At 45.3% G+C, this 17,536-nt stretch overlaps 1 protein-coding gene across 5 annotated transcripts in view; it reads right to left on the bottom strand.

Annotated features, from left to right (window-relative positions):
- Positions 1-17,536, bottom strand: part of magixb (MAGI family member, X-linked b) — a 37,670-nt gene that overhangs the window by 8,660 nt on the left and 11,474 nt on the right. For all 5 annotated transcript variants that reach the window (XM_076741413.1, XM_076741412.1, XM_076741415.1 and 2 more), the window contains exons 3-12: positions 16,385-16,501; positions 11,540-11,659; positions 9,531-9,704; positions 6,797-6,992; positions 5,261-5,331; positions 4,025-4,186; positions 2,753-3,275; positions 2,019-2,574; positions 1,638-1,701; positions 1,141-1,554 (exon numbers count right to left, since the gene is read on the bottom strand). In XM_076741413.1, the coding sequence (XP_076597528.1) occupies positions 1,141-1,554; positions 1,638-1,701; positions 2,019-2,574; positions 2,753-3,275; positions 4,025-4,186; positions 5,261-5,331; positions 6,797-6,992; positions 9,531-9,704; positions 11,540-11,659; positions 16,385-16,501 (2,397 nt within the window). The remainder of the gene's footprint in view (positions 1-1,140; positions 1,555-1,637; positions 1,702-2,018; positions 2,575-2,752; positions 3,276-4,024; positions 4,187-5,260; positions 5,332-6,796; positions 6,993-9,530; positions 9,705-11,539; positions 11,660-16,384; positions 16,502-17,536) is intronic.

Genomic DNA, 17,536 nt, shown 5'->3' with positions numbered 1-17,536 from the left:
ATAATGAGGCAGAGGAGAAAAGCAGGGGGAAACAGCTAGCATGGCTCTGTCTGAAGCTAACAAAATCTGCCATCAGCACCTCTAAAGCTCACTAATTAACACATTACATCTTGTCTGATCAGTAGAAGTGTTAAAATGACACAAGGCAGTTTAATGGGGGATGTTATGTGCCGGAGTACTTTTTCCTGGAGTTTTGTCATCAGTATGATCTCCGCCATCGGCTACGTTAATCGGCTGCTGGCTCTAGCTTCATCCTTACAGACATGAGAATCGATTTTCTCATCGTGCTCTCTGGAGAACAGTGAATAAGCATATTTCCCAAACTATTCCTTTAATAAGCCAGTCCATCTGATGTCATGCATAAGATTCTGCATATTAACTCCAACAGCAGCAGCAACATCAGCCTATCCCTCAGGAGCAAACAACCACCCACAAAGAAAATGTAAGCCTACAGGCACAGGAACACAAGTGTGTGTGTTAACAGGATCTTTGCAAGATCATATAAAAGCAGGAAAAGGGCCTCCAGAGATGAGAAGCTGTACATTAACATGTGAGCTGTGGGTGCACCTGCATGTAAAATGATGCTGATATATTTTTTATTAGGCTTTGTTCTCCTGGCAGATTCAACCCAGCATATTATGACGCCATACTGCCATGGGGGGCATCAGTAGCTCAGACTTGAAAATGGAATGTGGACTGCCAATGTGCCCTTGAGCAAAGCACCGAAGCCATAACTGCTCAGAGCGTCTGACTGATAGCTGCTTGAGCAGGTGTGTATTTCATGCTTGAGTGTGTGTGAGTGATGAACAGTATTAAATATCAAAAGTGATGCCAAAACTGAATTTCTTCAACAATAATTTACAAGAAAATGGTTGATGATGCATCATGACTCATCTGATGGCAGGTAGCCATGGTGACCACTTTTTAATCTGTAATTGGTGCGTTTGTCCACAAGGGCATCCAAGTGAAACCTGGGCAGGTAACCAAATGGTTCTACTGGGCCAGAAAAGTTCAGGTAATGCTGCGTAACGTCCGTCCCCTCTCACGTCATCAGATGAAAAATCACAGCTCTACAAACCAAAGCATGTGCTGTATTTAAAGGATATAGCTTGATGCATGTGTTGCCCAGGCAGCGCTCACCTTTGCCGTTCTCCACATCCTGAGAGGCGATGACGAACCCAAAGCCCTCTCCCGGCTTTCTCCTCAGCTCCACATCAAACCCTCGGAGCGGCCGAGTTCTTTCGCCACTCTGCCTCTCCAGACCTGAATCAGGCACCGCGACGCCGCCCGCCTCGTCCTCCAGGCCCGTGTTGATCCAGTCTTTGGGTTCCATGGTCAGGGTCACTGGAATCGACTCCAAGAAACTGGTGCTCTGGATGAGAGAGGAGCGCACTGGGGCCGGGGAGGGAGGCGTGCTAATGGACGTACGAGGCATAGGCAACGCTTCTGGGAGCACGGAGGAGTTGTCTGAACCAACAGGTGGAGGAGGCGGGCGGAGTAGAGGTGGAGGGAGTCTCCGGATAGAGCCGGGGGACACGGCTGAATGATAGATGCCTGGGAACATAGAACATAACTGTGAGATGGATTTCGCCACAGTCAATACTTTACTTCAGTCTGTAAAATCACGGGTCATTTACCTCCTCTGTAAACCAACAAGATGACTTCTGCCTGTTTGGTGTGTTCCTGGAGAATCGTTTGTACCTGCCAACAAACACAGAATTACATTGTGACTCCTTTTTTTTGACGCAGTGTTGATCTCAAACTGAGACTATCCTTCACACTGTTGGTTTAGGATGTGTTAACACAGCGGTTCCCAACATGGCGGCAGGGAGATGAACTGATATAAAGGAAGGAATAAAAAGTCTTTTCCACAAAATTCTAATTATTCTTCAGATTTTTCTCTAATGTTTGTTGAAATTGAGAAATATTGATCAGGCCACTAAAGATTACTCTGTGAATTACACTGTGAATTGTGTTTAGTTCACATAACTTCTGCTAACTTCCCTCCCATCGACTACCTGTGCAAAGCTGAGACTCTGCACATCCGCTCCGTTGATTTTGACAATAGCATCCCCTGGCTGCAGGGAGTTGCACTGCTTCCTGTCCCAGACTCTTTTCACTATAGTCATCCTGCCCCCTGGACCGCCAGCCGTCACGCTGAAGCCAAGTCCTCGGTCTCCTTCGCTCTGTGCCAAGGCCACTGGCACCAGCTCCCCTCCGCTCAAACTGCCAACTCCGCTGCCCATGCTCATCCCTCCAGGAGAGGACACGCTGCTGGGACTCGCAGTGGGGCTGGTGTTGCTATGGAAACCGTTGAAGCCACGGTGGTGGGGGCTGTCAGGGGTGGGAGGGGGTCTGAGGTGTGAGGTCTGCGGCCTGAAGAGGCGGGAGTGAGCGCTGCGGGGGCCGCCTGGGGAGGACATGGGCCTCCTCGGTGACTGAGGCAGGGGCAGCCGGGACCCCGACAGGGTGCAGGTGGACAGGTCACTCTCAGACGACTTGGACGTGCCGTAGCGAAGAGGATGAGTAGGCGTTGAGAGGGAGTTGTTGTTGTGATTACGAATAATTGATGCCCTGATGAAAAAGAACGGGAGGAGACAAAATCAATGACAATTCCAGCAAATCATCAATTAGTTGACCAATTTCAGTTCTTCCATTTCTCATTCGTCAAATCAATCAAATTTAAAGGCATGCACCTCAAAAAGCATAATCTCTGCAGGACCCTCCTCTGAGCCACACGTGTAGGTGTTACCTGTGTGAACCAATGGCAGAAACGACTTCACTGTCACTCTGGCTGGCGAGCGTTGGGTCGAACGACTGCAGCCTCGCTAAACTTCTCAGAGAACGAGGAGGACGGACGGGGGAGGAGGAGGAGGCGGGGTTGCTCATGCTGGAGCGTCTGCACGAGGGCGGCTGTCTGGACGTGAAAGACATGGCATTTCCGTTAGAGTCCAGGGTCACCCCTGGTTCCATGTAGCTCCCGTCACTGTGGGCCCCGTTAAAGTGCTGGGTCTGGGGAGTGGGCGTTGGGAGGCGAGGTAGCTGGTGAAGAGGCTGAGGCTGGGTGGTGGTGGGCGGTATGATGGGGTCCCCGCTGTCCAGTAGCCTTGGCGGGGGCTGCTTGGGACAACCATCGTGGTTGTAGAGCATGGGATACCCTCTTCTCACCTCTACATCCACACTGTGGCCCACAGGCACCGACTTGAGCATCTCTACCACCTCTTTGTGAGACACTCCCAACACACAAACGTCGTTGATGTACACCAGGATGTCCGCTAATGAAGCACAGAAGAAAGCACATGTATACAGATATCATTATAACACAGTTCATATAATACTTTTTAATGATCTGCAGCAGAATTACACACCTTTTCCCTTTTCTGGTGACTTTTGACATCTGTTTTTATGTATTACCGCTTCAACTTTTTGGACCAATCTCATATGCTTCAGTGTGCAGATAAGTGCAGTCTGCAAATGAAACGATGTCTGTGTGTTTTGTGCGGGTGTTGACTAATCCAACCAACTAATCCCTCTAAACCAGCCTATTAACAGATATGAACTAGATCAGTCCCTGCAGAGACAGCCTGTGCTGCAGCCTCTAAAAGTGGTAATATCTGCCTGTGTGGGTATTTATGTGTGCGTGTATGTGTGTGTCTGTGCAAGTGGATGCATACCGTTGCATATGCGTGTGCTATGATAGCTTGATTACCCTGAGGATTAAGGACTGATTGTGATATACACTTGCTGTGGGAGATCAAAATATATAATCCCAAGAGTGGAACTAGAGAAACAGGCTGTTAAAACACACCACTGATTAAAATATTTTCTGTTTTGCAAGATTTCAACAACCATAGTTACACCCCTCAGTCTGCAGTTATGGCAAGTCCTGTACTATGACTAATAACATACCAGTAAGCATTGCCTTTGTGTCCGCTCTTTAGCTGACATCACCTCACATATCTCTTTTTTAGCAATGCATTTCAGCCAGATTTCTCGTGAAGTAATCATCCCTGGCTCACTGTACCTGTCTTGAGTGCTGAGGGTCCACTTGCAGTCACACTGTAGACCTGGAGGAACTCTCTTGGCCTGCTGCCCCCGACAATATTGAAACCAAACCCCCTGGAGCCCTTGGTCAAGTGCGTGTGCACAGGGAAACCCCTCAGCTCCCCAGGCTGGTCTGTGAACCCTGGTGGTGACCGAAATATGCAGAGACAGAGAGAGAGGATGAGGTAACGATGATGCTCACCTCCAAGGAAAAGTCGTAAAAGTCTTCATGGCAGCAAGGGTTTAAATAAACATACCACCAGAGCAAAGAGAGGAGTGGTAGCAACGACTACGACTAAATGGTGAGAAATGTTTTAGGAGTGAGGGAAAGGGAAGGGAGAGAGTCAGAACACTGCAAACCAATCGCCAGATGGCTTTTAACAAAAAATACTTAGAAATAAACAGACATGCACACAAACCCAAAATGTAGGGTGGAAAGGTTGCATGAGAAGCAGATCCATTACAGACTGCCTCCTTAAAATCAACAACATAATCCAGTGCACTGACCCAGAGCTGTAATCTGGGTCTTTTTATTTAAAGTTTACTTATTACAGATTTTATTTCCCTCCTTTTTTTTTACTTCTTACTTTATTTTGTAAAGCAGAACAGCAATCATTTAAACATGCACACATTTAAACATTTGTCCATCCTGGCACATTATGGCAGTGCCAGTTGGATTCCACTTGTTCCAGATTTTACAGTAATCCCTTCTCATGCAGGTAATTCTGTCCATAATGGAGATTATATCACCTTCTGCTGGTGAGAGGAGTGTACTGCACTTGACTGAGACAAGCTGGAGTCATGGCACTGTAGCAGATGGGTTTCTCACAGTTTGCAATCAGCCATGTCAGACAGACATCAGAAACTAGATTATGTCCTTGTTCTCTTAACAGCGAATCATGTGACCAAATTATGAAATTAAGTTGCCAGTCACATGCCATCCACGTGTCGACCCCGCCAGCCTCAGCAGCACGTCTGGCTCTTTGCCAGCAGCTCCGAGCTTTAGGCCTTAATCACTTACATGTCTCTGTTCAGCTAAAAGCTCATTCCATCTCATTTGACTCTAACAAGCTGGCTGTGTCTGTTACATCCGTTCTTTACAAATGTGCAGCTTCATTTAGGCTGTTCAACAGTTAAGCGTCGAGTCGGCAGTGTTGCAATAATTACATCCAAGGAGAGACAAGGGAGAAAGACAGGAGGAAACAAAGAGGCTCACATTCATTTTTGTAGACGGTTTCCCTGCTTGAGGCTCGAGGACTCTGCCAGCTGGTCCTCTTTGGGTTGTGACTTGGAGAGACAAAGGGGCAAAGCGAAAGAAAAGCCTTCCTCTTCAGAAACATAATACTATTTGATATGACAGCATTGGATTTCAATACACTTGGAAAGGAGAGGCCTGCCATTGATAGTCATGACAACTTTGTGTTACAGATCTGCTGCATTCGGAGCATGTTTAAAGGAACGGTTTGACATTTCAGGAAACATGCATATTCACTTTCTTACTGGGATTTAGGTGATAAGGTTTTCTCATGTTTGTCCTTTACATATAAAGCTGGAGCCAGGAGACTGTTAGCTTAGCTTAGCATAAACCCTTGAAACAGGGGAAACTGAAAGTTTGCATCCCAACACCCCCCTCCTGTCAAATCCTGCTTCCTGTAGCGTTGACCTCCGTAGTTGGGATTAGGGTTTATTGGGTTATGGTTAGGCATCGTAGAGCTAACTGGTTGCTGTTGGGGTAAGGTCGGGTCGAGGTTATGCATGGGAGATGTTCATGATGTCTTTGGGCTCATGCTAAAGCTGGAGTAGGTAATACATTTTAGAGGCATTTCTTTCTCTTTACATCCAGACAGCACCCAATAAATCAAATGCTCCAGGAAAAAAAAGAAAAGAAATCTGGTATCTGCGGCTGCTGCAGGCTTGTAATGAGCTCATTCAATCATCTCGTTCAACCCAAATTAAATGACTGGATGCCTACCTGCCTGTTTACCTACGTACCTGCCTACCTGCGTCTTCCACAGGGCTAAGCAGTTTATGTTAATTTTGACATTGTTAGGCGTTTCCTTCCGTGTTAATGAGACATGTGGTAGCGAGGACAACGATGCGCTGCGCTCCCCCCTGTGAGCCGACAGACTCGCTCAGCAGCTAACACAGTAGCACACACAAACAGCAGTGAGCAGTAACTGCTGAGCCGGGTAGCTGATTCAGACTGAAAGCAGCGTTCATGATGGCTATTCTGTTTGTGTTTATATGACGGTGGCATTTAACAGAGTTGCGTATTTACGGATTTATTAAAAGACCCGGTCTTCCCATCACCACTCCTCTCCCCGTCGCTCTCCTGGGCTCGTCCTACAGCTGTACTGAGGCAGTGACCTTTCATGTGATTCGGGGGAGTGGCTTTGGGGGGAGGCATGAAGGGAGGGGGTGGGATATTGGATACAAAATACAGCCTACTCTTGCAGGTTTCTCCAACGATCCCAACCCCAGCTTGAAGGTAAGTGAATCACAAATCGATGGAGAAAGAGAATAGAAATCAGAAGGAGTGAGCTTTGGTGGTGGTGTTGATTTTATCTTCACAGCTAGCTGTTTCCCACTGTTACCAGTCTTTATGCTAAGCTAAGCTAACCATCTCATGGCTCCAGCTTCGTATTTAGCAAAAAGATACAAGCATCACACTGAGTTTCTCATCAAACTTTGCTTGATAAGCACATGTCACAAATTGTTGAACTGTTCCTTTAATAGATTTGTAGCTACTCACTCAATATAGTGAGACTCTCCTGGGTCACTGAAGGCCGGCTCCCAGTGATCAGGCATCACGCCCCTCACCCTGGCACCACTTCTGCCGCCGATGATCCCGTTCTCTATGGCACGACCATCCCCGCCGCTGGGTGCCCGGGGCCGTCCGGGGGACCGATGGATGGGAGGAATGCTGCTGCTGACACCTGCAGAGCCGCCTGTAATTACAGTGACAAGAAAAAGTGTTCAAATCAAAACTGAGATATATCATTTAAGAGATGCAGGAGGTGAAAAAGTTCCTCCTACATTCTGTAATGACCGGATGCTGGTAATTCCACTGGGTGCTGTCGGGCACAAAGTCCTGAAGTCAGCATCACGGCCGGCTCTGTCCTCCCTCTAAGGAGGCAGAGTGTGTGACCATGCATGCCACGCGACCAGCAGAAGAAAAATAAGCATATTTTTTGCCTAGCTGTCCTTGTAGCTGTCCTTCAGCTGTGAGCTCCAGCGTGGATCTGAAAGACATAACACGGGCGTCCTGAGTCCTGCTGCACACGACAAGTGCTGCCGAACCCATCCACCCACGCAGGATCAGTTCAGAAGATGACTCAGCAGAGGTCAGGGTGTTGGATTGCTCTCTCAAACTCCATCCTGCATCCTGCATTCACACCCCCCGCCTCCCCTTTAGTCCGGCTGCCTGCTGCCCTACCTGCCTGTTTGGAGCACGTCTCTAACTATCTGGATCTCGGCCTGCCTGCGTTTTTCACCTCCCACTCCGCCCGCCTCTGTCTTATCTTCTGTAGCATTCTGGCTCCCTGCCTCCACCTTTCCTAACACTCAGCCTCCCTGCCTGCCTCCACCAGCACCCTGTGTCGCTGCCTGGCTGCCTCGCCCTAACCATCTAATCTCACGCTCGCCGTCTGTTCGCCTCTGTCGTTCTAGTTTCTTGTTGCCATCCCCTTTCCAGCACTGCCTTCGTGATTTTATCTGCGTAGATGACCCAAATAACAGTGGTGGAAAGAACAATTTTGAGGGACTTGTCCTTAACTTGACTGCTATAGTTCCAGTGTAATTTGAAGATTTAGATATTGGATAAAAACAACACATCATAAACTTATGAGATACCTGCATTAATATTTATGATTAATCGGGAGGCTCTGGCTCAGCGGGCTGTCCACTAACCACAGGGTTGGTGGTTTGACCCCGGCTCCTCCTGTCCACATATCAAAGTGACAAGGCAATACACTGAGCCTCTAATTGCTCCCGGTGGTCATGCCAGTGTCTTGCTGGCTGCCATCAGTGTGTGAGTGAGTCTGTGAATGGGTGAATGAGAGGCGAATTTGTGTTGCTCTTTGAATAATCTCGATAATCAGAAATCTGCACATGAATGCAGAGTCTGTTGGCAAGGGACAGGAAGCGTCCTTGTGTCTAACCAATCACATTTGAGCGAGCTTTGGGTGCATGCAGAGCAAAAGAGGTGGAACACACTGCCCGAAATGCAATCCCATAAACATTCCACTATTGTCTCATGACTATTTTTTTTATTAGCATTTATCTGCATTCATATGCAAATGTGGGTCATGGAGATGAAATGTCGTCTGGAGCTAAAACAAGTTGCTAACTGGACTGTAAACAATGACTGGTGCACGGAGGAGGAACTCTTGGCACAGATGTCTGTTATCTGGATATCTGCTGGTTACACCGGAAGTCTAAAAACATTGGCTGTTGCCCCCAGAAGCTAAATTGTCATCAGATAGATAATACTTTAAATAAAAGCACTATAGAAATGTAGCAATTTGCCACTTATTAAAAATGTATTTCCTGTTTGGCTTGTCATCCCTTTTGTAAAGAAAAACATGTTTACTTGAGGCAATTTGTCATTCATTCATTCAACCTTTATTTAAATCTTAAACAGGAAAAATGAATTCATATTTCACGTAAAGGCAAAGATTAGAGAAAAGTCCATAAAAGGAATATAAATGTCATAGCAGAAGTTGGAGACCAATGAACTAAACTACGTCAGTCACACAAGACATCTTTCTCCAAGAAACTGAACTTTTACTTCAGTGGGATTTTGAATGAAGGGCATGTACGTGTGATGAAGTATTTTTACATTGTCATATTGGTACTTTTACTCACATAAAGGATCTGAATGCTAACATCCACCACCGGTGATTAATAAGCCTTTCAAGCCTTAACATAATAAACCATGTCTGGCACAGTGAGTCATCCATCACATCTTCAGTGAAATAGAAAACGTTTTTGCCTCATGAAAGGAAAAAATCAAAGAGCTCGTGTTGGCCACTGTTATGTGAATTTAAATGCGTTCTACTTCCTCGTCACATGACTTTTCCCCCACACCTCCCTGCGTGCATGCTTACCTATCTGCTTACCTCCTCGCCTGCTCGACCTCAGGCAGCCTGACCTTCCTTTGGAGGTGATCCAGCAATCAATGGGGCAACAACCCCACTGAGAGTTTAGAGCATACTAATCGTGCTGATGATTGATTAATTTGGGTATCAGAGACTGGAGCTATAGATAGAGGGACAATGCAGTATTTAGCTTCTGGCTACTGCGCAGGGCTTAACAGATATGTTTTCTACTATCGATATGTCTGAAACACTGTGAAAAAAGGGGCTATTTAATCCTCCACTTATGATTCTACTAACAGCGGATTACCTCTTGGTTTTTCCTTCAGGTTTACATTTATGACCTTGCCCACACATGTAGTCATGCAGACCAGGTTTGGCGATACTTGCCTGAGAGGCCCGAGTCGTCCTCGCTGTTCTCGCCGTCCTCTGCAGCTTTCTCCAGGTTGCTCAGTGATTTGCTGCGTGTGCGGAAGTTTCTGAGCAGGTTGCGGTGCTCCTGGTAGGTGATGGGGGGGCTGTCTGCGCTGATGTGAACGGGTCGGGGTGTGCCGTAGTAGTTCCCTGAGACAGAGAAGGACAGAAGAGAGGCGCCTTACTTTGAGGAATGGATCTGCAATGAACATATCAAGCTGGAAAATTAACTACAGTGAGTGAAATGTACAATTTGTCAAAACAAATGCTTTGACTGATATTGAAATAAGTGGAAATGCCCATTGTTGCAAGTTGGGCAGTAACTAAGGGTTATTTTCATTTTCAATTATATATTATTTTCATAACTAATCAATTAATCTTTTAGTCTATAAAATGTAAAAAAGAGCCCAGAGGCCATAGTGTCCAACCAACAGTCCAAAACCTTCATTTATTAACATAAATGACAAAGAAAAGCAGCAAATCTTTACATTCAGGAAGCTGGAACCAGAATTTTTTAAATGTTTTTGCTTGAAAAATGACTGAAATGATTAATCAAAAATCAAAACGGTTATCAATCATAAATCTGAGTGGGCGGAAACAGCACACCGAGCTCCAATCTGATGAGTTCATGAAGTAAATATAGATGTTAAATTCAAATATTCGGTCGCAGAACTAGTTTATGTCATCATGCACATATACAACAGCATATATTTCTGCATGTATGTGCATTATGTATCCCCTGAGGTCATCTACTGAATATGTTCTATATTCTCAGTTCTAGCCATCTGCTGCAGCTGCTAAAGAAGAAATCAAATTACCTCCACCCCTCCATTTGGCTCAGGGAGATCCAAATGGGTTGAGGGGAAACATTAGATTACTGAACTCAGCAACAAGGTCACCAGCCGTCACCATTTACTGTGGTTTCTGCAGGCTACTGCACGCACAATGCTGCTGAAACTCCCGATTGCTTTGCAGTAGCGATGTGTCTGTCAATGTCACACGTAAGGCAAGTGAGGATGACATTTATTGCACCCATTAAACTCTTATAAATTATGGATGCTAATGTATGGAGGCTGTTTAATCAGAGGCAGCACTCTGACCCTCACGGGGGAGTCTGCAGGGTGGATACGAGCTGAGCAACACCTGATGGCAGTAACATGCATAAAGACGTGGTTTTTCCAACAGACTATCCTATTATGAACTGTGCAAACCTTGTTTATCACAACAAAACGCTGCCAGTAAATGTTCTTTAATTGTAGGGAATGCAACGTGTGTGAAAAAGAGGAGAAAAAAGGTCTTTGAGGGAGTAGTTTGACATTTTGGGAAATAAGCTTTCCTGCCAGTTAACTGAGAAGATTAATACCCTTCTCATGTCTGGATGGTGAATATGAAGCTATAATCAGCTGCTAGTTAGCTTAGCTTTGCACAAAGACTTAAACAGCTAGCCTGGCTCTGTCTGAGGTAACAAATACCACCTACCATCACCTCTAACGCTCACTAATTAACACGTTATATCTTCTGCCACATAAATCCCCCACCTGTAAAACTACAACTTGTTGTCTTTACACTTCAGTTTTGAAACAAGCAAGACACAACGTGTTAATTATTGAGCCTAAGAGGTGCTGGTGGTAGGCAGATTTTATTGCCTATGAAAAAATCCAGGGTGGATGTTTTCCCCCGTTTCCAGTGCAAAGCTAAGCTAACCGGCTGCTGGCTGTAGCTTCATTTTCCATACAGACATGAGGAGGGGATCAATCTTCTCAGTTAACTGGCAAGAAAGCTCCTTTCCCAAAATGTCACACTATTCCCAAAAAGGCCTTTTTTCCCTTTCTTTTTCATTTAATTCTCTGCAAGAAAGAGTATTTCCCAAAATGTCCACAACTTCTTTAACATACAGCAGAGAAGTTGTAGTAGTATAATTAGAGTGCAGATGACGAATCATCATGCAAACAGTTAGTTGAAACGTTCATCTCGTTCAGGCCCACCTTTGAACTTTCCACTCTCGAGCAGCGCCCCCGACTCCTCCAAGGAGAAGAACTCCTCAATGGAGACAAAGTTGTAGTCTACCCCTGAGATTTCCCCTTCTCTGGGCTGTCTGGTTGTACCTGGGAGAGGGAGACGACAGGAAGAGTTGCACCATACATCAGAGCCGAAAGGCTAGAAATACTGTCCGTTCTAACGTGGATGATATGTCAGTTAATCAAGGCCTTTTCCTCTCAGTGCACATCACAGTTCAGTGTTTAAACACAACAAGAATTCAGCAAACCATAAATAGTCCAAGTATTAGTTCAGTTTGGCAAGTTATATAAAAATAGTTCAACAAAAGTTAACAATCTAATGGGTCTATTAAAGCTACAAACAATCTTAAAAGGACTAAACAAATGTAAATGTTAACAACAATAAACAAGTGACCTCTTTAATTACAGCATTTTCCACCCACAAACCAAAATTCGCCCTTTGGTATGAAGAGCAAGATGATGACGCTGGGCATTTACCAGGGCCTCTTTTGTTATGAACAGATCAATAAGGACAGAATTAAACATTAATGAGGCACTGTGAAAGTCTTAAAGTCTTTCTATCACCATTGCAAAGATGGAGCACTCAGATGATCAATGGTCTGTCATCGTAATTGATTCACATTGACCTTGGCCTGGAAGAGAGCAGTGAGTCCAAACCACGGCAGGAAAGAACATGCCATCATTACAGCATCACTGTGGTAAGCCTGGTCAGCGTTTGCTGTGCTCTCACCTCCTCACCATTGAATACATGTGCAGGCATGCCGTGTGAAATATATTTTTATCTTACTCATTCAGTCAAATCCGGTCGTCTTAATTTGCAAATTGAACTGCAAGGCACCAGTTCTGACCTTGAGACAAGTAATTTCTCTCTCAAGACATAATCACACCGAACGCAAACTAAGGACGAATCCCTGTCCTCCTGGAGGACCGCATGTGATGTCAGTGTGGGGCCGGCAGGAGGGAGTCACACCCAGCTACCCTATAAAACCCATGATTAATGCACTGCTGTCCTGGGAGCTGCTCTCCCAGCCACAATGACACATGCAGGGCTGCACAGAGCATGCACGCAAACACACACACACACACAGTGCACACTCACACACTGCAACCAACATGGAGACACACAGACATAAAGGGCACACAAACATTAGAGGGCGTGAGGCATCTCCATCAGCCTGACCTCTTCTTTCTGTAGCACAAAGTGTGTTTACTGTACAGTATCTGTAGAGAGGATGAAGCACTGGCCTCTGATGGTCTGCTAGCAGTTTGAGGCCGCAGCTGGAATGACATTTTTATATTTCCACTGACTTTTTATCACAAAAGCCACAGCAAAAATCCATTTTCATGGCTCTAGACCAATAAAAAAAAGTTGTATAGGTTAAGGGCTGCAGCTAACAAATATTCTCATTATCAGCTCATCATTTGGTCTGCAAAATGTCATAAAACAGTGAAAAGTGGCCGGCACAACTTTGTTTGAAGCAGGAGTCACTGAATGGTTGGTATACTTGCTTAAAAAAATGGCAAACACAACTGATCATCAGCTGACTAATTTTCTCTTGAACGACTGATCGATTGATTTCTTTACGGAGAGAAGAGGCAGACTTCTCCGGGGAAGTTTGACCCTCACTTCCCGGCTCATTAAGAAACTGCCTGGTGCTTTTAAAGGACATGAGATGGGCTGATGTGATTGGCCAGCTTTATATCTCGCCCCAGCTCCACCTGCTGATACTCTATAATGCGTTCAGTCAGTCAAGCCTTTCTTCCACTTTGTGCCACGCTGCACCAGGGTTGTGTCTGCACCTCTGGTCATCAAAAAACACAAAAGTGAACTGGGGACCAGTGTGTGCTTGCACCCTAAGTTTGTGCCTGCACCCTGTTAAAAGAAATTAGAGGTTTCTGTATCTAATTAAAGATCTGATAGCAAATCTCCTGATGGCATCTGACATGTGCGTAACTCTTCTCCTCCCCTCAGGACACACAGTATCGCTCCAGCTGATGTGGTGCGAGGCAGGGATTCATTATCTATGCACCCTCCTAGGAAATATATATGGCATGTCAGCAGGGGGACAGGATGGATTATTGACATCTTCTTCCCCGCCTGTCCCTGTAGGCGCCGCACACTGATCCCCTGGGAGAGGGCTGAGAAAGGAATTGAAGAAGTAATTACACAGAATTCTGTATCAACACCCAGAGAGAGCTGTCTGTCAAGATCATTGCACGCAAATAGCTAACAATGAATCCTACAGTTGAAAAGGCCACAGACGGCCCGCCTGACAACGCCGGAGCATATTAGAATAACTAAATGATGATGTTTCTTATCTCTGACTCACTCTGAAGACAATTAGAAAAGTCTTTTGTGGAGGAGGCAGAGACACAGCCAGCCTTGAAACCATGACTTTGGCTCTGAATCATCCAAGGGCATATGTGAAAACGGTTAGCGCGATTATACAAATATGGATGGGAAAGTTCAGGAGGGTAATGCGCGGCCTGCACAGAGAACAAAATGGTATAAATGAGGACACAAAAAAGGCTAGTTTTCACACTCATGAAACAGAGAGCTGTGTTATACAAAATGGTTTGTTTTTCTGGACTGAACGTGCAATATACTGTTGTTTGTCTACACATTTACCCCCCAAAGGCTACACAGTAAGCGCTCCTCAGTCACAGCAAACAGCCATTAGACCACAGTCTGCCCCTCCTCTGTGTTGGCACTGATAGACTTTTGCTTTTAATTTAATTCCCCCCCTCTACATTATTGATACAGTAGCCTGCATCTACTTAATTCTGTCATTCATTTCCATTTTTATGCACTGCCCTCCTGACTGAGCCTTTGTAATGATATTTCTTGCATCAGTGCCAGCTCCAACATCACAGAATATTGTCTCATCAAAAGGATTCAGGGATTGAGATACTCTCTAAATAGCACAGCGGTACTAAGCTACAGTTTCCAAAGGCAAAATAGCACCCAAATAAATAAATAAATAAAAATCCAAATCAAAACTGAGGCTTTATCATACTCCCTTACAGTAAAAAGCATTATAAAACTTGCACTATACTTCCTGGGCTAATTCATCTTTACCTTAAGCAATGAAAAGAGTTAATTATAGAAAAAACAACAGCAAAGAGTCTCCTGAAACAGGAGGAACATACATTTGGTCCTGAAGGGGGCCACAATGAGCCACTGATGAAAACTCCTCAGCTTTAAGATCCTGTTTCAACAAGCAGCAGCCTCCTCGACAGAAAAACAACAGAGGAAGAAAACTCTGCCTCTACATTTCTACCTCTGAAATAAGACGCGATGGTCCTCGAGCCACCTCGGGATCAGGATAGCATGTGTGTCCTGGTGTCGGCATGAGAACAACGGCATCTTACTGTGGTCATGTCCAGCAGATCAGAGGATTACACGCCCGGGGGCTGAGCCTGCCTTGTTGTCACTCTCACTAAAAGACAGCACTCAGAGATGAGAAGTTGTTCCAAAAGTTTGACACCACCGGCAGGAGAAACTGGACTGCTTTATGTACCATATTAAAATATTGTGCCAATAGATACAGTGTCTGCCCTCCCTGATCAAACGTCAAATTACTGATTTATCTAATTTTGCATATCACAATCTTCCTTTGTCCACTGCCTCTTCGTCCATTTTCTGAAATGGCTAAAAGCACTACTCTTTATTTGGGCGGTTCCCTCTCTGAGCAGCTGCTCGTAGATGTAACAGGATGCACGCATGCATGGCTAAGTAATGAGAAAGCTCCATATGAATAAAAGTGCAATTATACTATAATCCAAATATGCATGTTGAGACGGCTTTATCTTTCTTGCGCCATCCTGGGCGGTTTGACCTGTGCCTTGCTCTGTCGGCGAGTGGGTCGTGTGGCACGGCGGCAGACTGTCCCACATGACCTACTTCCTGGACTAAAGGAGAGATTAGCAGCAACTCCACGCTGCCACGGCAAGGTTAAGACTGCAGACACACTAGGTGGTCTGTTCCCTCCGCACTACCACCTGAACGAGAAAAAAGCAAAACAGTCTGAGGCAAATCAGAAAATTAGATCATGAAACGCAGATCTTCCTCAGAGAGGCCTGCGCGCCTGCTATGCCCTCTTACCATTTCCAGTGACGTCATATTATAGAGGATTAAGATAGCAACAGATGCACTACAACTAGCTGCCTTTGGCTGCCATTGTGCTTGATTTTATTCATAAGCATCAAAATGAAAACGCTCCTTCTTTCAGGGGATCGTGCAAAAACAGTACAAATAAAAAGAAACTGTCGACTGCCATCACATTTACACCATCTTACCACCACCCAAACAAAGTCATAGCCTGGAGCATGGGAGGAGACTGCCCCTGAGGATAAACCCTGTGTTGTGACAATACAGACTGCTACACACTGATTGCACTTTCCTGAGTCACTCAAACGAAGACATTCAAGTCTTATGTTAGCCCTAATAATGTGGCAGGTTTTCCATTATGTCATTAAGTCACTCCAGTTCTGCTTGCATACATTGACACAAGGAAGTGTTGAAAACAGTTCTGCAGGCTTAAAAACCAATTAACACCAGGATATTCACATTGTGGCAACCATACGATGTGTTATCAAAGAATTAATGAGGTCAGTAACTTAAGAGAAGTGTGCCTGGATAGATTAATGTTAGGGAAGCGGTGAATATAAACTTAATATTCGGCTTAAATGTGAAATATACAATATATTAGCAAATCTGTGCAGGAGGCTAAAAGGACAAGATGACGCAATAAATCTAAAGAGGCGGTATGGGGAGAAATACTGTGTAATACAGCACAAGATGGGACTCACAGGGTACAGCGCGGAGGTAGAGGTTCTCTCGGATGACCTGCTGAAGTTGGCTGTCCACTGAGCCGGGCGTGAAGCACTTACTCAGATACAACCTGAGATCCTTGCACAATGTGGAGCCTGAGGGAAGGGCAAAGGTACAAGTGTGGCAGAGAAAGGAAGAAGCAGAGAGAGAGAGAGACATAAAGAAATCAGCTCAGTAACACTGCTGATATATATTTACTCTAAGATTTGTTTGCAGCCTGTCAAATAAATTTATTTAAAGTACTAATCTCTACTGCTGCCAGGCTTGATTTAACACGAGCATTTTACAACCTCGACTTCCACATTCACACCTACTTATCTCCCTATATCACTTCATGTACATGCCGAGTCTAAAGTGTGTTTTCCTGACTCCCTCATGCATACATAACAAACCACTAAGGTTAATTGCTCCAGACACAACAGCTGAGGTTGTGAACAGGGGAGGCAGAGCTGATCATCGGGGCTCAGTCTCCTCTCTCTGATCTCTTAATATCATCTCAAGTGCTTTACGGCCTCTGATGACAGGTCACTCGCTGTTATGGATTGGCCGAGAGCTTCTCCAGCTTGTCACTCTGACAGACGACCACTCTGTCGGCGCTTCTCCTACAGGCTGCCGTCCAGCTATCCGCCCCCCCTGTCGTCCCCCTACCCCCACCGCCTGTTACAGCGGTTCTGCCCAGTAGCAGACTGAATTAGCTGTGCGCAATTAAAAAACGTCACAGTGGTATAACTTTATTAGTGGAGGCAGTCAGCTGCACGTACGTACAGTAGGACTGGCCACATATGGCTGCTGTAAAGGGAGATGAATCTCGCCAGCTGCCTTTTGGGAGAAATGATGGGCTTTGTTCATCATGTTATGAAACAGCTGCTGTTTTCTAGAGCAGAATTCAGACCTCAATATCAGAATGAGTTGATCTCTTTGTGACATATCACATGTGGGCAGATGTCAAGGTTAATCGTGACAGCAAGACGAGCTATTATACTAGAGCTCTGCTGTCAGAAGCCACTGAAGACAAATCTAAATCTGTGAGCATGTGATGGATAGATCAGATCATTACTCTTTGTTTTTGTCCGCAGAGCACCAGCGACAAAGCTAAAGCCTTTAAATGGCTGCACGTCCCTGAGGAATAT

Source organism: Chaetodon auriga, chromosome 10 (genome assembly GCF_051107435.1).
Source record: "Chaetodon auriga isolate fChaAug3 chromosome 10, fChaAug3.hap1, whole genome shotgun sequence".
NCBI classification, from domain to species: domain Eukaryota; kingdom Metazoa; phylum Chordata; class Actinopteri; order Chaetodontiformes; family Chaetodontidae; genus Chaetodon; species Chaetodon auriga.
Note: the sequence above shows the minus strand (reverse complement) of the source record. Positions and strands in the feature narration are given on the sequence as shown.